Raw genomic sequence first — 27276 nt, 5'->3', positions numbered from 1 at the left:
CGTACAGAGTAACTTGACACTGTAAAGTATTTGCTCACTTTTTAGCAGTGTGTGGCCTTCCATATCAGACATGAGCTGTGCCATACACAAGTTTTTATTTAAAAACATCTGAGAACTGGGAATATTACCACTAATGCAAATTTGGACAGTCATATAGAGAATACATGAAATACTACAGGACATCTGACTGAACATCAGGCAGTCGTTTACTAAAAGTTGTTGATGCAAAACAGCTTTTAGCAGATTCTAAATTCCGGCATATTTTTATTTCTCTTGGATGAATGGAGATAGTGTGGAACTGGCCCAGTACTTGTGCCCTGTGGGCTTAGTATCTATCCTGTGTCAGTGTAGGGCAGAAGCCGTATATTGTTATTCTGATGTGCTGTGCTCTGTCTTCTGTTTGCATAGAAGAGAAGCAGTGTGAGGCTGTTCAGCATCAGGCCATCCTTATTAACTCCTCACTTGTGCCAAGGCCATTTGTGGCTGGACTCACTGTATGTACAGGCTGCAAAGAAGATGTAAATATAATTTGCTTCCTCTGAAGATTGTTTAATATTGTTAGAATTGTGTGATGCTGGTATATGTGGGAGAGCCCATGGCATTTTATGGCAAAGAGCAAAAACGTTGTTGTTTAATGTTTGTGTTTCAGAATGTAAAGCTGACTGTGAAACCTGCTTCACCAGAAACTTCTGCACAAAGTGTAAAAGTGGGTTTTACTTATACAGTGGAAAGTGCCTTGAAAAGTGCCCTGATGGGCTGGAAGCAAATAATCACACAATGGAGTGTGCTAGCATCGGTAAGTCCAGTCCTGCTGTGTTCCCCGTTGTTTCCTCACAGGGGATGTGGGATCTAAGGAGGCCAGGAGTTGCAAGATCAGTTATACCACCAGGGAAGTGCAACTTAAAATTGAACCATTCTGCATCACAAGATGCAATCCCAGGCACAACAGACTCAAGGTATTTCCCAAATATGCCATTTCACAAGAGGCACAAGCTTGGTTGTGACCTACAAACACAGCCTTGATGGCAAAGGGTGATTCTGCCTCAGGAAACACAGCCTGTTTGGTCTGCCTTGAGGTACACTAATATCCAGCTCTTACTTGCTCTGTTGCAGTGTATTGTAGCACTGCTAACATCAAAGGTTCAAAAATCCAGAGCCAGACCCCACATGCAGTTGAAAGATTAAAATACTAACTGCTTTGCTTTAGCTCCCTTGTACTATCTAAGCCTTCAAAGCATGCATGCATCAACATTTTGAAGCTTACCTTCACAAAGGTGAAAGCTAGAAAATAAAACATGAGAGTACCCCCCAAAAACACCCTCTCAAATCCCCAGATGGTATGTGCATAATCACCTGACTCCAGAAACTGAGGATCAAAATACAACTCCAAATAGTGTGGCACTGCCACTGAATGAATGAGATTGGTGACACTGGTCCTGTGACTCACTGGCTGCAGAGACTTGCTTTTGTATCTGTCCAGCCTCTGACTCACAAGCTCTGATTATGCACACCACGGCATTTTTGGAGGTCACAGCACCTAAGAGTCTGCTCCATCCCTCTGCCACCCCTCCAGCTAAAAGCAAAACAGGTGATCTATTTGCCTCTGGGCTGCTGCAGTTGACATCCCCTGCCATGGGCATGCTGAAGCTGTGGCAAGGTTTAGCTTATCTTACTACGGTGGCTGTGAATTGTGGTGGCTGAGGGCTGAGAACTGCAGTGGAAGGGCTAACTCATTGGCCAGCAGCAACCAGGGAGCACTTAGGCACAGTATGGCCATGATGGAAATCTCCTCCCCTATAGTATTATGCACATAGCCCTCCCTGGCCTCACGTGTTTTGGAGGGGAAGTAATGCAGGAATAAAACTAATATACAGTAGTTTGGCATTTTCTTTCTCAAATACATGTTAGTTCAGGTGGTATCGATGGTTTTTACAGTTTTATTTTCAAGCAAAGACCTTCATCTTTGAAAGAAATTCAAAGGATCATTTTTGTTTCTTGATGGCTGTTTCCAAGTGCTATAGAATTAGCTGCTATAACAACAAGTCAGACTCAACTAGGAAAAGCCATTTAAAGCTATGGAGAAAAACCAGAACCTATTCATGCCCATGAAGGCCAATTATTTTAACAGGAGTTCTGGTGTAATATTAAAACCAAAATGACTCGCATGACAATTCACTGAAGGAAGGCTCAGAGATTGCCTGAGATCTGTTATATTTTTAGGTTTCGAAAAATTTGGAAGTAAATTCTGGAGCTGAAGAATGTTGACTTTCAAGTTCCTCCTTCTACAGGGGCTGCAAGTCTCTCCCTCTTCAGCTGTGGTTTATAGTATTAAGCATGCACATGAACATGAAGTAAATATAAATGTTTACTGCCTTTTATCAAGAGAAGGATGCTGAGGAGATGGCACTAAAGAAGTTATTAAGAGCATGCTGTTAAGCTTCCAAGGTTACTCCCATTTTTGTCCACACTGTTTGTACAAGTGTCCAGCTGCACACCTTTTTGTTCCCGATAGTATGGATGCGCATTCCGATCACCATGGTTTAGAAACTGTAGCCCACACTCTTCTGAAAACCTTGCACCTGCCCAGACACAAACTCTCCTCTGCTCTGCTTGCTTACAGCTTGTATACGCTACAGATTACAGCTCTTTCATTATGCAAGCTGAATCCTAAGCAGCAGATCACCAAAGATCTTTGATTCTTAATGTAGCACCTTTTGATATCTGTTGGTCCTTTATAATTCCATTGATTTTCAAATTTAATACCTTTGAGACCAGATGTAGCAGCCTGAGCCAATGACTTCCTCCTCCTTTCACACAGGCAGGACCAAAGTTTAATTCCACTGAAGCTACAGGGGTTTAGACCTCCACAAAACCAAAGCAACCTCAGGACAAGCCCCAGTGACTGATTTTATTGAGACCAGTTGTGGTGGTGGTGTCCCGTGTCAGGAAGGGAATTACAAAAAAGAGAGTACAAAATAGTTACAGACATAATTATTTGACATTATTTTGTGCATTATATCCTCAGCTATTCAATTTCTGTCAATTCACTGCTGTAAATCCTGATTATTTCCATTAATTTCTGACACCTTTTGGCTGATGCAGAGTAAAATTAATGTACCATATGCACTGTGTGTACAAAAAAGATATTGGCCAGGCTCAGCTTATCCTATGTTTATTGCAGTGCACTGTGAAGCAAGTGAGTGGAGTCCATGGAGCCCTTGCACAAAGAAAGGAAAAACTTGTGGTTTCAAAAGAGGAAATGAAGTAAGGGTCAGAGAGATCGTGCAGCATCCATCAGCAAGGGGCAATCCTTGCCCAGCTACAAGCGAGAGCAGAAAATGTATTGTACAAAGAAAGAGATGTCAGAAGGAAGGAAAAGGTACCACGTTATCATCATCATAATATGAGATTGGTATTGTGCTTGTTTAATAACTCACATCTGAATTCCCAGGCCTCAATTGCAGGCTTCATCAAAGCTCCCATTGATGTGGTGTCCTTTGGGCTGGAGAGAACCGTGCCATTGCCTGGAGTAAATAAAGTCCTAACGCTGCTCAAAAAATGCTCTTTGTGTCATCTAGAAAGTACAGGGTGGGCTGGATGGGAAGGCACATTGTCTCTCGGTTCTGCTGAAAGAGCTGCCAACAAGAGGGGTTGCATGGGGAGCTCAGAACAAAAGGATCCATCATAAAACAAGTCATGGTGGGAGCTGTTTGTTGTGTCTCAGGCAGCCAAATTTCATGTTTTAACCATGGGATTCCTCCAAACCAATTCCTATTTCATGCTTTCCTACAGGTAAGACCATAACTCTTGCAATTGCAGCGCTGTGGCCTCTCTCCCACCCTGAGCTCTTTCTACCAGCTCTGGCTGAAGGACATGGCCTGATCCTGCCATCTGCTTCTGGCTCATGGAGTCCCAGCATGGGAGAAAGACCACAGCACTGTGTGGCAGCCAAGGGAAACTCCACTTGGTTTTACACATTGAGCATGAACTGCCCATCCATGCGAGCCAGCTTGTTGGACTTAATCCCCATCACGGCAACTGTGTGGTCGGATGATGTGGGAATGGCCTCACTTGTGTTCAGAATGGGAGATGCTTAAGAAGTCTACGAAATACTAATTTATACAAATTCCATCCAGTAGAGATTGTTATTGCATTGTTCCCTTTCTCCCCTTCTTGCAGCAGGGAGATTACTTGCTATGTCCCTTTTGCAGTTACTCTGGTTGGCGCAGGATTGTCCATGGAATATTTCCTTTTCCCCACCCCTCCCATTTTCCCCATCCCCATTTCCCTTTCACTTCTATTTCCCCCTTTCCTTCTAACTCAACAGCAAGGTTTCACCCCTTTTGAGGATGAATGGAAGAAGTGGAGCAGCTATCCTCTATATAAACATCTGTGAGCCAGCATGAACTGCTGGCACCAAGTACTTACTGTTTTGCTGTCAAATGATCTCCAGGGTTGCTGCAGATTACTTGTAGAATATGTTAAAGGGGTTGGAGCTTGTAATCTTTTTGAAGGTTAGCTTGTTTCCTAAGGATATACCTCATGAGAAGGGACATAATTAGAAGGATGATCTTATGAACCAGGTAGCTACGGGTGCCTCCCCCTCAACCAAGAACTGGCCAGATCTACTGATTTATTTATCTGCTGATAAATAAACCTTATTTATAGGTTAGATCTACCTCATCTAACCTATGGGGTAGATGTCACCTTCTTCTTGTGTCAGGCAGTGCCTTGAATAGGAAGACAGGGGTATCTGCCCCAGGGGAGCAGCCAAGGCAAGATATTTATGGATTCCCTAATGCCTAGAATCTATGATGTCCAAAATGTTCAAGCTTACTTCTGCTCCTGCACTGTGGCGCAACCTGGAATACAGCTTCTCATTAGCCCACTGTAACTGGGGTAAGAGTCCTTTTTATCCTACCAAGCCAATTTTGCCACAGCTGAAAATATAGGAACAAACCATAATTTTGGATCTATGAAACTGGTTGTGTTTTTGTTGGGCATTTTTTTTTTTTTTTTAGGTAATAATGCTGTTGTGTATTTGCTTATGGCAATTTGGCAATATCTTCACACTGGACATTTCTCTTTGAGAAATGCCTGCTGTTCCTGTGTAGTAAGTACTTTAGAAGAAACTTCTCACGTACTTTACTGTCAATTCTTATTTTATGGGATCTGAGTCAAACCATACTTGAAAAATACTGCACACCACAAGAATTTGTTCACAGCCATGAATGGTTTGGGGTTTTTTTCTGCAATGTGCATAAAGGTGGGGTTTTTTTCTTCCTTTTAAGCAAGTCACACAATATATTCTAACCTGTTTTACACTCAGCATGCAATTTCTTCAGAACCAATGCAGGCAGATGGAAAGTTATGTTCCAACTCTACCCATGCCCTTGGGATTTGTAGGTCTATCATCTCTGAGATCCATTCTTTTTAACATTCTGAAACCCACCACTATAAACTCCTCCGTATCCACAGAAGTCACTATTCACTTTCATATACCTTCTCAGGGAGATAAATTAATTTTTTTTAAAAGAAAGATAATTCTTAATGAAACTGAGGAAATTCACACATAAATATTAGGTTAAAGTAGCTTTAAGGGATGGATTATAGTGACAAGCTAGGAAACAGAACTAAGCTAAAAGTTCTCATTCTGTTCCTACTGGAATGGGGAAATGAAGCTTCCCAACTCAATCTCCAGGTAACTTATCTTCCCTACTGCCACCATCCCTTATTACACAGAGAGAAACTTCTGTTCCCCTATGAATAACAGAATAATTGCATGAGAAACCAAGCCAGGCTCTGTTCTTATGGGTTGCTGTGTCATCAGTGAGTGTAGGAGGTAACAGCAAAAAGACTTTGGGAAACGGAAGGGAAAGTAACTATGTATTTACTGTTAAGAAATAATGAAAATGCTCTTCTGTACTGTATGACTCCCTGTTGCTGCTCAGGCACTGCTCTGGAGTTTAGCTTTCATGACATCAGCTTTTGAAGTCTAGCAGCAGACGCAGCAGTTACCAACAGTGCTGCTAATCTTTTCTCTGCAGCTATAAAGAGGGACTTAGCTGGATCAGCCTCTGCCGTTTTCATGTTGAATAGATGTCTGTGGCCAAGGGAGTGAGGGCAAAGACCACATGATGACGGGGTATGCTCGTCACAGATGCCTCAGTGACTTTGCTCAAGAAGTTGAGGTCAGAGACAGGATGTTAGTCAGTTAAGTTGCTGCTATCACACAGAAGCAAGGACATGTCTCTGGAACAGCTACACAAAACAAGATAAAACGGATGAAGAGGGTTATTTTTCCATCTGCTGGCATGTCATTAAAGCTGGTGAGATCTATTACAACTTTTTTCTCTCACTGGTTACAAAATGAAGCTTTACTTGTAGAAGGTGACAGAATTTTCAGAATGAATGCAAACAAATGGGAATAATGAGGATACAAATAGCCTGACCAACCTACAACGTTCTCTTTATACATTTTACAACTAAATTAGTTGATCCCAGTGTGTTCTGACCTGGTAATTCCCATATGTCTCACACAGAGCCTCCTTTCATAGTTCAGTCCCATACAAACCTCACTGTAATTTATTTCATAATTTTTCTCTTTAAATCCCGTGATAGTGAGTTCTTTCTAGTCTGAATGCCTACATGATTTTTAGTTCCAGGTTTTTTTCTTCCTTTCTTTCCCTCGCACTCCTTGTTTTGCTCCCCCAGTGCAGTGCACTGTTACTTTTGCCTTCCCACATTCATCTTCTTGGCTCCTACCTTTCACTGAGAGACATACATTGAGAGTCGCGTTTCCTGTAGCCACGTCCATTAGTGGCAAATAGAGGTACTGGGGAAGAATAACTTGCAGAGCTCTTCAAACACTGCAAATTATCCACCAATATTATTTCTTTGCCTCAATACATGTGCTGCAGCCAAACACAAGTCCCTTTGTATTGCCGTCTGCAAACGTATGAGACTGACATTTGGTGGCCAAAAGACAAATATCAGAAACGCATACAAAAGCATTTGTGGAGAAGGAAGTGCACGTTTTCATGCATGAGTAATTCTGCCAAGAACAGTCACCATATGATTTTCTGTTGAGTCCCAACTAAACCCCTGAGGGAGCAGTTTTAAGTGCTTTCAGAGAATTTGTTCTTACAAGTTTGAATAGGCTAAAAACACTCACCAAAAGACTAAGTGCATAGTTATGAACAAGGAAGACATCTTAGAAACCTGGATATTATGCAAGCCAACAGATAGGCTACATCACTTAACACAGTTGTATGTTTGCAAGCAAATAAATAATACATTTCAAGTGTTGCTTGTTCATACATCTATTCATGTATTGCATGCTGGTGGCATTTAGATGTTCAAAGGAGAAAACCAGTGATGTTAACTGTCCCCAGTCCTGTGCAAACACAGGCCAGAGAAAGTTCCTGTTCCTGACAGGCAAAAATTCAAGCATTAGACATGAAGACATGGTGGGATGAATGCAGAACAGCATACTCCTTTATATTCCTACTACTATGGAGTGTAGGAATTGTCACCTTGTAGAGTGTGAAAGCAGGATACTATTAGGAAAGGAAGAAGGGCAATTTTAGTCAAAATTCACAAGACTGCAACTCCCTGGAGGCATGGTGGCTTATCAGTTCATGGTTTGTGCTGCAAGGAGAATACAGACATTATGCAGTGATTTATATTTTGTTTAGTGTATAGCACAAATGAGAAAGAGCAGTGTCTTTGAGATGAGGAGCTGAATTCTGGATGCAGGCTGGCAAACAGAAGGAACCAAAGGAACAGGATTTGCTATTGATTTAATGAGGACTTATATATATTCAGGGAAAATAAAGTAAAATAAATGTTTTTATCGTACATGTGAATATAAAAATCCAGGTTTGATTTGAACAGCTTAGAGAACTGAGACTCAGTTCACCTTTGCTGTTTCTTTGAACTGGTTCCTCCACCCCTTATTTGTTATATGCCTGTAAAAGGCTTCAAACATATTAATCAGATCATGTCTGAAAATTCAGTGTGATGTGTGAGGAAGGAATCCTATCAGGCATCCATCAGATTTACAATTCGAGCACTCAGCTAAAAATCCCAGGCCATTCATCAAGAATTTACTTTAGCTGAAAGCAATGTAACTTAATACTAACAAACTTAAAATATCAGTTAATACACTAAACTCACTTAACTTAAACTCACCGAATTAGCCACCCTAATGTACACACTCTAATACTGTATGGATCCATGTAACAACAGAGCACAAAGGGCTGTGGAGTCTAAACTTAAGTTGCCCTTTTAGTATTTCTCACACAGAAAAGTTTCTGCAGTCGATCTCTGGTTGCGGTGCACTAATTCCATTAACAGTCAGTTAAGCTTGTCCCAGGCAACAGAGAGAAAGAAAAAGAGCCCCTACTAAATAAAAGATTGCGTAAGTAAGTTGCATCACATTTGAAAATGTACATGGAAGTACAGTAGTGAAGGAAGCCATTTGAAATCAGTGCGAGTTTCACCACTTTGTACAGGTTTTGAATTGTGGCACATAAAATCAGTGTTTTACGATCTTCACAACCCATAGAAATTCCTGTGTAGCCACTTAAAACTTGCATATGTATGTGCCACATCAATGCATTTATTCATGTGGTAATACCCATTTTTCCTAAAAAGTTCTGTAGTGCCAGGTGTCTGGAAGAGTTGCTTGTGCATTTTGTTGAGCTCTGTTGTCACATTGGACAATCTGAATTGGACATGGATGTGATTTTCACCGAGAGGGTATTGCTATCTGAGAATTGAGACGGGGAATGACAAGCTAGGACTCCTCTAAGCCTCTGTAGGCTTGGCAAGAGCATGATGGGATTCACTGTACTTAAGCCGGACAGCTATAAAGTAGTTGTTTTTGTCAAAGCAAGGGTAATGTTAATGGCGGGGTTAATACTGCACCTGGGAGCAGCATCCGTGACACTGTAAGATGGATTCTAAGAAAGACAAAATAATTTGCGTCCTGAAAGTGCCTGTTTCGTTCCAATGGCTGTTAAGGACAGCCTAGTATAAGTTATCTGGACTTTTACCTGCTAACTTCTAAATCAAAGGGCACATTTTCTCCATCTATACAGTAATGACTTTGCAGCACTTCAAAATCTAAATCAAGGCTCACCCAGGCTGACTTTGTAAGGAAGATGAGCATGTTTCAGAGGATCCATCAGTCAGCCACAGTACAACAAAAAGTAGAAGTGAGACATACTCATTCCCAATACTAATTTTATTTAGTGCTGGAAAAATCATGGTTAGAGCCACATTTTGTTGTGTTTGTTGATAAGCATCTAGTAATGGCTGTATACCTGCTTATTCAAAGGCCAACTGCCTACAGAACAAGCTTTGAATAGTCTGTTCCTACACATTCCACACACCAAAGATACATTCTCTTCCCAAGACAACAGAGGCCCACACCAGCCCAGTAATTCCTCAGTGTACTATTTTAAGCATTTTTCTCTGATTAAAAAAAAAAAAAAGGGGGAAATTCTGGATATTCTTGTTACTGTGTATTTTTACTTAATCACATTTAAGTCCTACGCGTTGCTACATGAGACAGTAAGATATTCCAATCACAGCTTATCCCAAAAGTCACATCCTCTTCCCCATGTATAGCTCAGTGGCATTTCAAACAAGAGGGCTGGAGCACGTGAGCCAGGGAGACATCACAGTGCACAGTTTGCTCGTATAACTGTGAGATATGGGGTGTCCTGTGTGAAGGTCACCAGTGTGGTTATGGTTAACGACCTTACTCCATGGCAGGTCACAGGACTTCTGAAGCCTCAAAATGAACACAAAGCTAATTACTGCATCCCTGTGTTTACATACTGCATACGCCAATGGGTCATAACTCCGGCCTTTGCAAGTCTGAGTTACTATAATTGAGGAATCTGTCTTGTGAAGAGTTTGGTTGTTTATTTTCTGTTTGTGGCTGCCAAGAGGACCTCTCATTTCCTTTCCTTGCAGGGGTTTTGACTCTTAAACTTTAACACATTTCCAGCCTCCAAGAGTAGAGCTCTTGAGACTGGGAATCCACTAGATGCAACATAAAGTGAAATGGAGTCCTGGGGATACCTTGAACAAGGCAAAGCACAGGCAGCACAGGGCTGCTCTTCATGCAAGGCAGACAGGAGCACCATCTAGAGAAAAGGTCTGTGTGAGAAGGGTTAAGAGGAGCAAATTGGATTGATACAAATCAGAGTGATTTGTGAATCCAAACTAGCTAATAGTAGAGGATGCAGTGGCTCTACAATTCAGGACCTGAAAAGGCTGGAAAAAGCCATTCTTAAACTTTAATCACAGCATTTGCAAAACGTAATCACAGGCAGTTTTGAAAGTCTTCCTAGGTTATTGCCTGCAAACAGAGATCCCAAAATCTGAACTAATCACTAGTAATACTGCAGTTTGCTACAGGATGTTTATTTCATTTGTGTTAGTGTGAACATGAAATTCCTATCATACCTCCCAGTTTTGACAGACATGTATCAATCGTGCAAGCAAGTACATACACACCGTGTGCCTCTGGTACTATAGGTACTACACATGTATGCAAACAGTGTCTGCATGTGCCAAGGTTGTATTCTCTGAGTAACACACGTCTCAGTGAACAGCCAGGCTGAAAACGGCTGTGTGGCTGTACACCAACCTGTACGGCCCTCAGGTATCAGATTTAGCTTCAGCCTCTCAGGGGTCTGGGCTGACACTGTCTCTGTGCTCCTCAGGACACACTCTCCTCTCCTGCTGCCAGCTCCTCTCTTGCCAGCTTCCATCTCCTCCCTATCCTGGGGGGCCAAGGATCAAAGGGGAGGTTGCACAGCTGCCTGAGGCCCCCCGGAACATGCTATCAAAACATGTGCTGGACACACTGCTGGTAAACAGCATCATCCTCATATTAACAGGAATGGTGTCAAAGCTGAGAAAGAAGTGTGTGGTCAATTGCTCCCACAAGGGAAGTGAATCAGAAAAAAGCTGATGCATTCTTCTATTAAAATGTGAACGATGTGAGCGCTGTTCTCCTTAGAACACTAAACCAAATAAGGGATAGAAATCAACTCTTCTTTTTCTTTCTGATCCTCCCTTCCGGTGCCTCCTTGTGCCCTAGAATTAGCCGGCTATCTTTTAGACGCCTGAGCTCTGTAGGAAAAACAGGAGGGAATACAAATCTCTCATGAAAACCTCTTCCTCTCCCTTCCAAAGTGCCCATCAGGTGTTCATTTAGCACCAGATTTCCAGCACCTGCCTCAGATCTTCCCTCTTGGATAAAAATGTTTGGGATTGAGAGGAGCAGCTTCAGCTTTAGAAGGTGAAATCCGCAGCTATGTCTATACTGCTAAAGAAAAGCAGGCAAAGGTCTGCTCCTTGGATACAAGGCAAGGGCCACCTTCTGGCTTGCATCCAAACCTGATGGGGCTATTCCCTTCACAGCAGATTTGACTGGGGAAGAGGGATGGCTGTTGCAGGTCAAACAGAGTCCTAAATCAAACTACCAGTTATGTTGTGCAGACACACAGGGGTCTGCCTGGTCTCTGGCCTTCTTCCCTGTTACAGCTATACTTTACTTATCCATGGCACCTTCACCTTCAGCAACGTCATACTGCTGAGTTTGAGGGAGAGGCAAATAGGGTATTTAGCTACTCTCAGAACTAAAGCAGAGACCATGTGCAAAAGAGCATAAAATAAGAGCTCTTATTTCACTTCCTCGCTCTGCCTGCATATCTTTACAGACCCTTCTTTCCCTCCACACTGCTCTATCACTTCTCGCAGTCATTGCTTCCAAAGTCCTTGTCCTAAATTCTAGTGTTGTAAGGAGCTCTTTCTGAGGGGGGGACATTTCAGCTGGAAGAGGAAATAAGCCTCTTCCAGGCTGCGTGCCACAGCAAGGTATCTTGACAACTTCTCTCTCTTGACTCTTCATAAGAACACAGCAAACCTTTTTCTCACCTTTGGCCAATACTACCATGAAGTAAATGTGAAGGGAAGTGGCTGCTGACACCAGTGCTCACCCAGCCCGCACCACCTGGAGATCTAAACCCCTCACTATTTTGGCCTGTGTGTCCTGAAAAGAAGAACAAACGCAAGAGAGAAGTTTGCTAGCACATCTAGCAAATTTAGTCCAAGAATGCAAACCATTTGGGGTATGTGAGCTACAGAGTAAATCAGGCAGTGGGTGTTTCAAGTCTAATGGTGACACACAGAGCACTGTTTAATCAGATAAATCCTGGGCTGTGGAACACTTCCATGTATAGCAATGCTGTTATAACATTGCCAGTCATGGACAGCAATGGCACTCATTTACTATTGTGTTACAGCTGCCCTTCTTTTAAATGGTCTGATCCATGATCTGCTGAAATCCCATTGACTTCAGAGTACTTTCGATCTAGCTGTAATGAAGGGATTTTCAGCATGCCTTTGTAACAAAGCGAAAACAAAGGAGCACTTTTCAGCTGCTGTTTCTCCTCATCCTTCTGGATATTTGCCTCTTCTTCCCCGCCCAGGCAGCTCTGTTTGCTTTTCCCCACCCAGGCCTCTGCATCTCCAACCTCATAGTCTCTTCTCAGCTCACTCTTCCTGCCAACTCTGACACCTGATGCAGTCTTTGGTCTACTTAGGCTGCCACCTCCCAGCTCTCTTCCAACCTCGTAACTTTGGGAAAGAAAATACTCACTGCCATAACTTTCCTTTATGAAGGTCCAAGGAGCATCATAGCATTCCCAATGATATGATAACAACCAGTGTTATTATCAGAGATCATAAAGATCAGGACAGAGGTTGTGGGAATCTCTATAATTCAAGATTTTAAAGGAGGTTAGACAAACATCCATCAGAGAAAGCTTAAGTATAGTAGTTCAGCTTCTAGTAAGGGACTCTGTAATGCTTTGATAAGCATTTCTAAAATTGCTACAAAATTTCCACAACATCTTCTTTTGCCTATTGCTTTCTGTCAGATTTCTACAGAGAGACCGCATACTGCACATTTACATAGAACAAACCCAAGTATCTCTGTCCACTGACACTAATATAAGGCCTCCTGCTGTCTTTATTTGCTCAGACTTTTACTTGGGACTGAGTCAAAGAACCGAAACCAATTTTCCTTTCATTTTGTCCAGTTTAGTCATTCACATAGCTGAAATATCTGTTCATGTTCCTCTTTGTAATCATCAGCTTTGAATCATTGTTCTGGGAAAACTATAGAGCTGGGTTTTCTAACAGAAAAATTCAGTAAAATTATTACACTAACTCACCAGAGGCTTGCACGTCTCTGCCAGTGAAGCTATGTATATTTTAAGAGCAGGTGAAGATAAGGTCCATGAGGGGCATATTGCTGTAAGCTTAGATCTGAAAAAGCGAGCTAATTTTAAGGACTGATGCAAACATATATTATTCTTTCAGTAATTTTTTCTGAAACAATTTTGCAGTGGCAAGAAATCAAAGGGGAGGGAAAAAAATTATCATGTAAAGATGCAGTGGCCGTGCAAAATTCAGAACAAGCATTTCCTAAATTTTCTATTTTAATTTCTTAAAATCCAGAATGGTAGCAAACAGTTAACCAGCGGTCCATGAGTGAAACATACACAGGTGATGATAAGACTATAATCTAATGAGATCTGTGGGGATCTTTCTACTGTTTTTTGGTTTACAAGCAAAGTGACCCAGTAATGAATTTTCTAATTTCTAATCTCATCCTCCCCAACATCTATGACAAACGGTAGCCCCAGCATAAAGATTTACAGCTACAGTTATGTCTCTGCTTTGTTCTTAAGCGTGTATTTACTTCTGCTATTTGCTTTCTGAAATTCTCTCTCTCATTTGTCATCTGAAGAACTCTGTTTAAAATGAAAACAGGCTTTAGACATGAAACACAGTTACATTCCTGACACATGAGATGAACAACCTTTAATTCACACAACCTTTCATTTACAGTAATGTTTAATGGATGGGCCAGTTTCATTATGGACAATGCCTCACCCTGTCATTAGCCTGCAGAAAGGTCTAAAACTCTTAAGCATTTAAAGGAAGGCTGTTTCAGGCTCTGTATTCCCTCCTTCCTTCTCTCCCTCCCCCACTCCCCACTACCCCTTCTGACTGCCCTTGTTCTAAGTGCATAATCTAAATGCTGTACTCTGCAAATTGCACTTATTGTTGGCTTCGAGCTTTGAAGGACCCTTCTGAACACTTTTTATACAAACCCTAACAAGGTCAAAGCTGGAAGGATCTCAGCTGGTGGATTTGGATCCCATGAGCTAGTGACCATTTATAATTAATATTAATGAATGGCAGACGACAGATGTTTATTGCTTAAGTAGAAATGTGCATTGCTAAACCAGGAGGATTTAGTTTAAATCCAGAGGAACTGACTTTGTTTTCTGTATGGATGCTGATGGCGGGAGGGCATGCCAGTGGGCAATCCAGCCCCTGCTATCTTTAAGCAGGAACAAGGCAACAATACTCTGTAAAGAAGGATCCTGACCTCTCTCTTTGATTGAAGCATGATGTCTGGACCTTCAAAACATTAACTGAAGGAGGACTCTCTGTCCACTTTAGTGGCTCTAATTTGCATCAATAGTGGTTTTTATCTGTAGATCCCAGTGCACTTACCAAAACTGAGGAACTCTTATCTCCATTTTACAGTTGTGGAACATCATAAAGTCATATGAACACTGTATTATAAAGAAAAAAAATGCTTTGTCTCTGAGACAGAGGATCACATTCCCAGCCACAGTACGCTTTATGTTGATGGATTTTTCCCCTCAGTGGTCTTAAATCAAACTAAAGCTATGATGGATAAAACTCTTAAGTTTAAATGTGACAGTGGAAGATGCAATATGGAGATGGAAGTCTCTGTGAATCCCCCTGAGTACAGGCTTAAGGTTGATGGAGCCTCTACATTTTCTAGCTGAAAGCAGCTCACTCTTTCAGAGGACATAAATTAACTTCCTGGACATACAGACATCTTGGGTAATATTTTCAAAAGTACATGAACAATTTGAAGTAACTTCTTAAGAGTTTCTGGTTAAGGTTGGAGCAAGGGTCTATCTTCTCCTGATTCTTTGGTCAAAACATCCTGCTCCTTTTAGTATCTTACTACAGTATACGTGCACTATCTGCTGTTTTCTTGCCTGTACACTTCTGTATGACAGTCTATAAAGTGTTTCTGACCATGCCATACCTGCTTGCGAAGTATTATTGATTTTAGGTATCAAAGAGTGCCTAAGAAGTCACTAGCAAGAGGAGGTGGCACTCAGATATGTAGAAATAGTGAGTAGTTTCTCCTTTTGACGAACATAGAAGTTCTTGGAGCAGGCAGGAAAGTGATTAGTTACTCAGTTTTAAAGAGTGTACAGTGGGCTTCTCCATCTGCAGGCAGAAGACAGCTGGAAAGAGAGACTGCTGGTCTCCACAGGCCCCAGTTTTCAGAGGCTAGAGAAGGTCCTGACTTCCTGCAGTACATCATAGTACAGAAAATATCACCTGCTGAAATTTAGCTTTGGGTTGCCTAGAACCTTTTTGCATCCCTACAATTTGGCTCCTGTAACCTGTCCTGCCGTACGGGCTGCGCACTCCCCTGGAACTGTGGAGCCCAGGACTGTTACTAATTTACCACCACTGCTGTAGCACTCGTAAGACACCAGCCAAGCACCAAATAGAAAGATAAAACATGCCTACCACTACTGCCATTGTATACTGCTGGTAGGGACTGTGCTAGACAGGACACAGGGAAGATCTCCTGGTGGGGTGGCTTAGGGGTTACAGACTTTCCTTAGCACTTGTTGGTGCCCTCTGTCATAAGAGGATCCTTCCTTATCTTGTTGGGGGCTGTATCTCCTCTAACCTTTGAGCCATATGACCTTGTTTGTATCCGATCTAAATGGCATGGTGGTCAGCTTATAAAGTAAACTAAGTGAAGTGGACTCCAGTGATGCACTGTCACACGGCATACTCATTCTTCACATTTCACTTCAAGCTACTCATAAAGCTGGCTGCCCACTTCAGTGTGCAAAGCCAGTGTTACTACAAACAGCTCTAAATGCTCAGTTCATTCCCAGAGGGATTTAATAAGAATAAACTTATCACATTCTTGGAAAGGGGGAAAAAAAAAGAAACAACAACAAAAAAAAAAAAGGCAAGACAGCCTGGATAAAATTTGCATGGACAATTTCTCTCTGTGATTCATTTTAAATGGAAGACTGATGGGCAACATTAAGACATTTGCATTCAAGTTTTTTTCATGCATGTCCTCCATGACCCCTACTTAGAAATCTTTTTAAAAATATTTTATAGGGCTGAATTTTCCAAAGGAATGGAAAATACCAGATCATCAAAGTCATCACATTTCCCAGAAACTTGCTGATTTCAATGAAGCCCTAGTGGAAAGGAACAGGTTTGAAACAACTTTCCCTCTGTGTTAGGTTTCTGTCTAGTATCTTGGTGGCCTGTCCACCTGGCAGGCTGACAAGGACTCAACAGCTTGAAAACCTGAGATCCCTTTGACAGTATCTTGGTCGCCCAAGCTCCCTGAGCTTCCTATGGCCAAGCTCTGAATCACTTTGGCATCAAAACTTTCTTGAGCCTTTTTCAGAGGCAGCCCAAGAGCCTTGGTGATCCCAATCTTCTTCTCCACAAGCTGCTCTCTACCTGGCAAACTGCCAGGTATCTTCTCAATAGGTGAGAAAAACTCTTCGGAAACATATGGAGATGTCCAAAGTGAAATGTCATGTCACCCTTTTTGAAAGGGCACCTTTGGAGTCCCTGATCTGTATGAAATTTAGAAACCTGACCTGTTATTTGCACTACCTAGGGAGGGGAGGATCAATGCTTTGGCCAGCTGAAATAGTATACAACACACTAGAGACATGAAACAGAAAGAAACAGCCATTTTTCAACACCTTGTTTTGAAAAGCATCCTTGACAGTAAATTCTCCCTTCATTTACACCAGAGACCAACCTTGGTGACCTCTGTGTGGTTCAGCAAGTACAACAGAGGGCAGGATCGGGCCTCCAGCAAATTTAAGCAATAGCACCTTGGCTTAGGGCTGATGGCTTTGGTGAGTGCATCCATAAGCGGCTGCTGTCTCCCCACGTGTTAGCTACTGCCAACCGGCTGATCCATCCATCCATCAGGCTGGCCTGGGTTACCTGTGGGACACGCAGGCACTCCCATCTACCTGTCAGCACAGGTGTCACCCCAGGCAGGAGCACAAACAAACCCTGCTTAGAGTGGAGGGGACAAGTGAACCGTGCAGAGTGGGGCCAGAGGTGCATCCTGTTGACTCCTCATCTTCCTTTACCTTCCTGGCACATCAGGAAACTTAAGGAGATGTAAAGAGGGGGCTCGAGGGGAGTACATAGTTGCACCTATACCAGCAAAGAAATGGTGGAAGATGCATGGGTTCCCTGGCCCTGGCATCTAGTACCAGGGCAGGAACTGCTGGGCTGACCCAAGTGTTAGAGTCAGCACTTGCAAATCCCCTCCCGGATGCTCAACCATCAGTACAGCCCACCTCCAAGCCATGGTCACCTAGGGAAAAAGGCATTCTTACACATGCATCCAAACACTACTGTCATACAAGTATCTTCTGAACTGGCAGGTTTCATTAATGCAATCAGTTTAAGTAAAGCCAAGGAAAATGTCCTTTCTCATTTCTCCCTCCCTTCAGAGCACTCTGAGTACACATTTGAGTACCAAAGAAACAAGTTTCTTTGGGTGTTTTCTCCTTTTTACTATTGCACTAGAAAGAGTTCAAATGGCTGCTGAGGCACTAGCATCTGTCTCTTATCACGTGTAACTTTCCTTGATTATTTCTAGAGAGGCAGACTAAACATGCAGCTCTGACATAATACAGCATCACATTTTTATTTCTGGTTTTCTCAAAAGCCTGCACCAGCTGAACTAAGTCTCTAAAAAGGACTATATTTATTACCTCAATCCAGGATACTGGGAGGACTTGGATTATTGCTGCCTAAAAGGAAAACAAGTTATTATAGATTTCTGCCAATATCCTTATACGCTCATAACAGGGTAAGGGGTTTTGGTACCAGTCACTACGATCGCCAGTCCTTGTACTGGCATCTGGTTCCCTCAGTCTTAAAATAGGATTATAAAGTAGATTTGGACAATCCTCTACCTTTTCGCAACTTTTAGGAGAGCTATAAAAATCAAATCCCATTTAGAAGCCACCATTAAAAATCTCAAAGCAAGCCTGGTGAGAAAACACCACTTTCCTAAATACCAGCATGGTGCATGTCACTTCCCATCCTAAGCAATGCGGAGTGGTTTTCCGCTCTGCTGAACAGCCATTACTATCCTGTCCTCAGAAGCTGTGTTCAGAGTTTATAAGCTGTGGGTTCTTATAAGATGAAAACTGTTAAGTAATTGTAAAATTGCTGTTGTTAGCACAACATTAGTCCTGATTAAAACAAGGCTGCTAACAAACTCCCTTAGTCCCAACAGACAAGTGCAAAGGAAATAATCCCCACAGGCTCTGGTTTAAAGACACAGCAGTAAATGTCTCCACAAACAGCAAACAGAACTCATTATAGAAATCCTCCTCCTCCGGCTGCTTCTTTGACTGGAGGATAGCCTTGTATTTTCAGGCACTGGCAATGTCTTTTCTATGTCACAGGAAAGGCAGATCAAACCCATTTCTATTGCAAAGAGGCCATTATGAGTCAGCTAAGCCAGAGACTTTCTATAAGCCTTGCTTATGAGCTCATGAGTCGGGCAGTGTGATTTCTGAAGGAGCCTATAGAAGCAGTGATGCTTTCCTACTTCCCATACACCTAATAGGATACAACTTGTTCTTTATATGCTACAGCACCAAAACCTGACATCTCAGCACAGCTGATCTGCTCAGCCTCCTCCTGTTCCTCTTCACCTGCTTCCTGGCTATTGTGCAGGCCTGATCTATTCCTCTATTTAGACACAATGTTCTCATTCCCCCTAACGTGCCTGCCTCAGTATGGTCCTCTTCTTGGAAGGGCAGGCTAAGATACACAACATAAATAAGAACATTTGTAAGTGAATGTAATCTAGTAGTCCAGATTCTATTTTCAGAGACAAATGAAGCTCACGGATACTAAACCTCATAGAAAGATGCCTGGTCTCTACATCTAGGGACAGTTTTTCATTTTCAAGAGGAGATAAGGCATGTTAAGTGGGTAACTGTAAGTGTCGATATCATTTGAGGTATCTTAGGTTATCTAAGATCACCACATGGGACCGTGGATACCGGGCTGGTATGTGGAAGCCAGGCAGGCTGTCCTCATGAATCAAAACAGCGGGATAACCTATGTTGGGCTCCTTGAATACCTTTGGACCTTAGCTCCTTTAAAACTTTTACCCATATTCACTTCAGCAGTTGGTGCATCTTCAAAAGGAAATGCACTGAGCCATGTAGCACCTAGGTAGTTCTTGAAGTTGTTGACTCTCACCACTCCGGTCACCTGGAAATCTAGTGATTATCAAATTGGACCCCCGTAACTAGGAAAACAACAACTGTGGCTAAGAAAGTCATGCTGTTTAAAAATCAAAAAAGCATACCAGATGATTCAGCCACTTGTGGCTTGTGAATGAATGGAGAATGTCCTTTGCACCACTGGGCAGCTGGGGGTTTGGAGGCTTGCTGTCTTGGCAAGCAGCGTGAGTACATACTATAGCCTGTGTTCCTGAAAAAAAGTATGTGACTTTTCTTGAGAATGAGACTGATCTACTCAATATGACATGACCCTGTTGCAGTTGGAGCTCTAGTAAGTGGTTTTAGAGCCAGAGGCATGCTCCTCTTACTGGTATCTTCGCTCAGTGCATGTCATGCTGTTGCTGTCCAGGTCGTGTCATGAGGAAAGAGTGACAGACTTTCAGTCTAAGAGGACTAAAAAAGTCTCTGAGAAGACAGTGGTCTGGTGGGAAGGAGGGCTACACAAAATGGTGGCACTCAGCCCCCAGGTTTTTTGTCCCTATACCTCCTGGGTAGTGGAGCACTGGAGCTGACATTTCCCCTGTAGCCAGGAAAGTGCTGGGAGGTCAGCTGAGGCTGTGAGGGGTGTGAAAGAACACTGGCACCTTACAGCTGTGGCTTGTGGTCTTTTATTATAGCTCTTGAGTTATTACAGTGTAGGGAGGTTTTTGTGGTCCGTGGCGACATGTACCCTGTAAGTGCCAGGACCCTTCCATACTGCACCTATTACCTTGGTGTCTGCAACCCCAACAGGTGCAGTTCAGTGACTCCTTTTGCCCCATTCTGCTGTCCTGGGGTGAGTTTCTTCATGCGAGTGATGTCTCCAGAAGAAATACAATCATCCCAAATGCCTGATGCCGGATTCTCATCCCTTTGGGGTTTCTATGAGACCTACCCTGTGGCACCATCCTCCACACCAAAGTGAAGCAGTTTGCACAATCAAATTTTATTCCTTCCTGTGGTGGTTTGGGGTTTCAGTGCCCACGGACGGGAGAAGTGAACAAATATGGTGCTCTGAGTTCCCTGTAGTAATTACAGCTGAATGTCATAGGGTGGGACTTAGAGAGTGCCTAAAGTAAATGAAGTCTGGAACCTGCAGTAGTTAATCCACGTCAACCATGATTTTTTTCACTAAGTAACTCTCTCTCATGTGGTGTTTTTAAGTACCAAGTTCCCTCAAGTCGTGACCAGCCCTTCCTCCCTTTACTCCATAAAATACGGCTATGGGATTAGCGGAAATACCATATCTGCGATAATGCAAAGACTTCTCTGAAATACTCTGACTTGCATACTTAAAGATGTATTCAGATGTGGATTGTATAAATACAGATGCAGGGATTTCTTTGACCAAGGGCTATAAATTAGACTAATAAGAACTCAGCACCTCTAGGCTGATTTGACATGTAATTATATTGTTGTCTGAATGAATTTCATGTCTGCATTTAATCTGAACTTCTGCACTTCTCAAAATTACAGCATGTTTGCAGATTTCCCTCAATATACAAAGTAGCTATTATTAGCAGTAAAGTATTCCCTACCTAAAAGAAACTTCACCAGGCAGCGCCTACAGACCAATTCTTCCTGTACAGCCAGCTGCACGAAGTTTTGCTTCTAAATTATAGCTATTTTAACGCCAAATAATTATTTCACAGAACTATTAGAACCTCATGAATCCACACCTCCATGAGCAAAACGTTCCCTTGGAAAATGTTTTATTGTCTCTTATCTAAAAAAAGACTTTCTTTTCTCTTCTGAACGGATTTACTGAATCCGTAAGGCAAACGTTAGCTGCACTAGGGTACCACTACATGAGAATCCTGTAACCCACCAGGAAACAACGATATCCCCATGCTGCGGCACAACACACTGCCTTTTTCTTATACCCTCTTCCGAGCGCACGGGAAAAACCGAATCGCGTACGCAGCATAAAGCAGGGACAGGAAACAGAGCAGCAGACAAAGCGCGGAGGAAGGGAAGCGGACAGGAAACGCTCCTCGCTAGCGCCTGCAAAAACAACCCGAGCGTACAGACAGAACCTCTACGCATGCGGAGCCGCTCGCTCCCCGGCCCCGAGGGCAGGCAGCACCACCGGACTCCCTCCCACCCCCGAGCCGGGCTCCGCCGCACTCGCAGCCGTGGCGCGGCACCACGGCGCCCCCGTGCGACCGGCACCGACACCGCACGCCGCGCCCCCCCTCCGCACCCGCTTTACGTGCAGTACGGCCGCGTGGAAGCGCGCCGGGATGTGCGTGTGTGCGCGTAAAGTGTGACACGTTCAAACAGCTTCCTGCACAAGGGAAATCGGAATTGCGGGAGAATGCTTTCTGCTAAGTTACGCTGTTCACAGTTTAACTTCCAGTACCTACAGGCGCCTGTAAGAAATCTGGAGAAGGACTGCAAGCGCAGTAAGAGTAGGACAAGGGGTAATGGCTTGAAACTGAAAGAGGGGAGATTTCGATTAGACATTTGTAAGAAGTTCTTCCCTGTGAGGGTGGTGACGCCCTGGCACAGGTTGCCCAGAGAAGCTGTGGCTGCCCCATCCCTGGCAGTGCTCAAGACCAGGTTGGATGGGGCTTTGAGCAACCCGGTCTAGTCGAAAGTGTCCCTGCCTGTGGCAGAGGGTTAAAACTGGATGATCATTAAGGTCCATTCCAACCCAAACCATCTTATGATTCTATGATTCTTTGATGAGGTTTGTTTTTTCTGCTATCCTTGCCTTTTCTTCTCCTTTAAATGCAAAGTGTTCTGAGGGGAATTGTAAATGTCACGGCCCACGTAATTTTTACACTTTTCACAGATAACCAAATGTCCAAATTTCCAATAAATTTACACAACTTCTTGCATCCAGTCCAATATGCTGTTGTGAAGTGGGCTTCAGCAAGTACTAGAAAGCATAAAAAAGACTCAGGAACAAGCCTCTGGTATGAAGAGAGCAGGAATATGAACAGGTAGAAAGATACATGCAAGAATGTGGCTCCAGCTGCACCACAATGCTAACAGATAACTGCTGGTAGAATCTTCCTTTGCGTCTAAAATGAACCAACAACTGGATGGAAGTAACGTTATACTGTCGTATAAAAACTCTGTTTTTTTAAAGCAGTGGTAAAAGGAGCTGAACAGCCTGCAGAGATGACCCTTCTGTACTTTATTGCATTGCCAGAGCAGAACAGGTCTAGAGACCAGATCTTTTCACAAATGGCAACAGCATGGAGGTGATAGCATTAAGCCGTGTATAAAATTGCACAGAGGACTTCAAACTAGGTATCCGCAGAGTAGAAGAGAATTAGGACTGAGTTTGAAGTATTCTCCAGAGATCAGTTTCGCCTGTCCTTTATGACACCAGTTTGATTAAAACAGAAACAGTGAAGCCATGCCTAAATAAGTCTCTAGCTAGACAGATAGTGTATTCTTGGTATATTCAACCACATACATATAAATACATGCATCCTGACCCATGAAAGGGAAACCATTACATGTTATTCCAACATACTTAAAGAATTGTGGCTAGGAAGTCACAGCTGAAGGATTTTGGCTAATCACCAAGTGAACAATGTCAAACACTGAATGTCTGGACAGTTTCCATTCAAATAACATTTCATCTGGGACCAACTGTATTTACAAACCACTGGGAACGAAATTCCATACTGTCATTTATCCATTAGTAAGAGGCAGCATTACAGACGGGTAAGATGCAGGCTCACTTTTGCATGGAGCTCTCCCAGCTCTCCCCATGGTGGTAGCTCTCAGTGAGCTTCACATATCTGGTCTGCAGGTCTCCCCTGCTCACCTCTGCACATCTTAGATAGCATTGCCAAATTCAGAGAGGGATTCTGCAGGTATGGGGGCACATATTAGGGTAATCTCTGACTGGTTACCTAAACTTTGAGGTGCCATTTTACGTCCAAAGCTTTACTGCATGTTCCAGAAACAACATGAGAAAGGCAGATGTTTATCCTCACTTGACTTAACATGTGAATCTAAACCTTCCCTTGCTTTTCAGTCTCAGGCAGTGCTGGAGGGGAAAGGAAAAACTGTAAAATGAGGCCATAGAGGTATACAACAAGAAGAGGATACAGCCTGTCCTCACATCTTAGTCTTCTAGGCTTCTGCCTTCTCTTCACCTCCTCTGAATCTCTCTCCCTTTACCGGGTATACTCCTCCTTGGACTGTCATCTGTTCTCAGAACTAAGGCAGTATCCCTGCACCTACTCCCTCACTGTGACCTACTTACTCCCACAGAGCCCACCATGGCACTGAAAACTCCCAGCTCTGTTTCTGAGTCTGGAATGGGTACAGTTCCCTGCATTCAACACCCTCAAGAGCTATTGCCAGGTTTGTGTAACTCCCCCAACATCAGTATAGAAAAGCCTGGATTCTCTCTATAGATATTTAAAAGCAAAATGCATTTTTGCTCTAACAAAGAGGGATAGATAATTTTCAGTAGTATCATTACTAAAATATCACAAAACAGAGTTTGACCAGATGCTTTTCAACACTTGTCCAGAAATTTCTCCATGTGAGGAGGCATAGATGTCAGCATGACATTGTATCATGAAAGTCTCAAGAGAAGCTGCTTTTGAAGACATCATGAGGATTCATCTAACCACAGATGAACTTCAGCTGCATAGCTTAGTAGATGAACCAGTTCCACACAGAAAAAAAAACCCAAGTGGTTTGTAAAGCAAATAGAAGGAATACAATCATAGAACCACAGAGTGGTTTGAGTTAAAAAGCACCTTTGAAGGTCATCTAGTCCAATGACTGTCTTCCATGGGCAGGGACACCTTCCACTCAACCAGGTTGCTCAAAGCCCCGTCCAACCTGGCCTTGAACACCGCCAGGGATGGGGCAGCCACAGCTTCTCTGGGCAACCTTCACCAGTACCTCACTGCCCTTACAGGGAAGAACTTCTTTCTTATGTCCAAGCATAAATGCATTACATAGCATTATCTCCACAATCAATACACAAAGTTTTGATGTTTCTAAGGGCATGGAAAGCTTTATTAGAGAGGTCTGTAGTGATAAAAAAATCCTCAACATCTTACCTTTATAAGTATTAAAAGCAACAAAGTACTCGAATACCTAGTTTTGTAACAATAGTCTACAGCTTGATATGAGACTTGGAACAGTGCTTTTTAGTCTGAAGATGGTCCCGTACATGTCCCCAGTGTTATCGTGGGATTCATGTTGCAATACCAAGAATCCTCTGGGATGGGTGCAGTTGGGGTTAAGGGAGAGGAGAGGGTTTTATAAAAGAGGTAGTTGCCGAGTATTGTCAGTGAAGGGGAGTAACATGATGGCTAATTTCCTCTCACCATATGCTCTGGGTCCCAGCCCAAGATAAATTTAGAACAGTCAATAGTTAATGGTACCTGGCTTCCACTGTGGATGTCCCCAAAACAGCTGTGTTTAGGTGGATTACGTGAAGCTGTGTCCCTGGCTGTGGGAGACAGGCTATGAGTGTGTGAGATATTTATACCAGCTCTAAAGCACTGCAGCTCTTCTAGGGAGTTCTTGGCTCCTTGCTCAGAGTCAAATTGAAGGGAGGTGCTAGTTCGGTGGCTGAATTTAGTAGTCTGATAAAGAGGTGGACATTTCTAAACACTAGTACTGCTGCCCAGCTTCTAACAGCGGGTGCTAATCCAGGGCTGGTTTTACCAGATATGGGAAAGTGAGGGAGTCAGAAGTTGCCACAGCCTGAGCCAATCTTCTAATGTGCCATCATTTTTATTCCAGGGAAAAAAAATAGGGAGGAGAAAAGAAAAAAGTCCAACAAAGACGAAAGCAAGGAGACAAGACAGGAAAGCAAAGGGCGAGCAGCACGAAGACAAAATCAAGAACAGAGGGAAAACAACAATAAAACGCAGCCGAAAAAAAGAAAAGCCCCAAATAAAGAACAGAACCTGGCACCCATTGACACTGCACATTAAGAGCCCTCCACGATTGTTTAAGTCTTATGATGCTGCTATCTCTACCAGATCGCCCTGACAGGTGCTCCAACTGTTCAGGCTGCAAATGGACAATGCTACCAGTTATTACTAAACTTTAAACAACATTCCAAATACTTCCTATATTCTCCAAGCAACCATAGTTTATTAAAGAGATTGACATGAGCCAAGGAAAAGAAAAATAAATCTAAAAATGGGATACTTTAAAACTGTTATATTATATGCTTCCATGCATCTGTAAAAGGCAATTAAGAAATTTTGTATATATTAATAATAGGGTATAAAATATAGCAATATAATAATGAATGACATTCAGATGAACGTTTTCTTTGTAAAATATTTTTCAAGTTATTGTTTAAGTATGCGGCAAGAGATATGTCTAAATCAAAGACGCAAATCGTATCCCTTCATATATTGTACATAAATACTAAGAGAAGGAGGAAAACTTTTCCGAAGAGCCAGTAGGAACCCAAGGGTTTATAGCCTCTGGTGGAGCAGAACGGGATTGCACTGTGGTGCCTTGCTCCGTGCTCCAGCCACAGGTGAGGAACACCAAGGGAAAGCTGACAGGGCTTCGCAAGCTGAGGGAGAAGAAGCAGAAGCATCTGCAGCTTTGAAGACTGACTCCCTGAGGCAGAAGGCGGTGGAGCTGAGCTTCTCTATGGAACATCAGAGTGTTTTCTGGTCTAAACAGTGGTACCGTGTGTGCAGTTTTATGCTTTTTATACCTATGTGTAACTTAAGTCTACATTTCAAATCTTCTGGTAAATGACAAATCATTTGTAGGAGACAATGTTGAGTTAATAAAACCCAGAAAAACAGATCATGTAAATATGTGTTTTTCAGTGATGGTGCTACCTTTTCTACAGGGGGAGGGAATCATTTCATAGCTCCATAAACTGAAGAGGACACAACTTACAATGCACATCTAGTGAAAGGGTACCCACAACAGTAAATTAATTGAAGGATAGAAATAACAAACTTCTGTCCATTTTACCTAAATTCTTGTTCTAGTTCTTCTCTCTGATAGAGGTGAAAATCACTGCAGAGGTGAAAATCACTGCTCAGAGGACAAACCAAGCCGCTTGGTACCATTCTGGCTATATAAGCAGCTAGAGTGACCCACAAGTGAAGGACAGGCTATGCTATACGCTGACTCACTGCTCAGAAATGGATTTGCCCTTTACAGAAATACCCTGAGGAACCAACATGCTTCATCAGACGTCTTTTGTTGCCATGTTTTCCCCAAGGGCAGCTGTCATAGGGGTAACAGCCTCCCCAGTGTAGTGCATGAACTAGAAAATGTGGCAGGCAAGCTTTCCCAGCCAGTTCCAGTCCCTATTCACTATTTCTGTTTCTCACAGTGAGTTTGACCCGAAAAATTATTCTGCCCAATACTGAAGCCCATCTCTCAGGCTGAGGAAACCTGAGTGACAGACTTCAGTGACTTTTGGAGGAAAATCCCAGTCATCCAGACAGTGACACAGGGGAGCTTCCTACATTTTGTTTTGTAAGAGCTTTGTCTCTTAATGATATATGTATAGATGCAGCAGTCTAATAACATGGGTGTTTCAGACTTCCACAGCTTGCCTCCAGCTTTCATGAGAATTAGTCAAAGCTTTCTGTAACCAGTCCATGGTTATATGCATGTACTGTATTTTTGCTGGTGAGAAGACCTAAAGGCTGAATTTTACAGAGGTGATCATCATGCACATGGAACACTCATCACATACAATAAAGTCTGAATGGTGGAGAGAGAAAAGCAGGGTGTGCTGAATGCCTGTGAGAGGCACCTAAGAATGGGAAACGAGTGTGGGTGCTATCTGTGGGCTCCCAGCTCCACCACGTATCTTGCC

The 27276-nt window shown here is 42.8% G+C and overlaps 1 protein-coding gene across 2 annotated transcripts in view; it reads left to right on the top strand.

Annotated features, from left to right (window-relative positions):
* Window positions 1-26252, top strand: part of RSPO3 (R-spondin 3) — a 60626-nt gene extending 34374 nt beyond the window's left edge. Inside the window, exons 3-6 of one of the 2 annotated variants that reach the window (XM_065680933.1) lie at window positions 650-796; window positions 3182-3379; window positions 16300-16399; window positions 25209-25302. In XM_065680933.1, coding sequence (XP_065537005.1) covers window positions 650-796; window positions 3182-3379; window positions 16300-16399; window positions 25209-25221 — 458 coding nt within the window. In that variant the 3' untranslated portion in view covers window positions 25222-25302. Of the gene's footprint in view, window positions 1-649; window positions 797-3181; window positions 3380-16299; window positions 16400-25208 lie in introns of both variants that reach the window. The other variant, XM_065680932.1, reaches the window with a different exon arrangement.
* The last annotated feature ends 1024 nt before the right edge of the window (window positions 26253-27276 follow it).

The sequence above is a fragment of the Lathamus discolor genome, chromosome 5 (assembly GCF_037157495.1).
Source record: "Lathamus discolor isolate bLatDis1 chromosome 5, bLatDis1.hap1, whole genome shotgun sequence".
Taxonomy (NCBI): Eukaryota; Metazoa; Chordata; class Aves; order Psittaciformes; family Psittacidae; genus Lathamus; species Lathamus discolor.
Note: the sequence above shows the minus strand (reverse complement) of the source record. Positions and strands in the feature narration are given on the sequence as shown.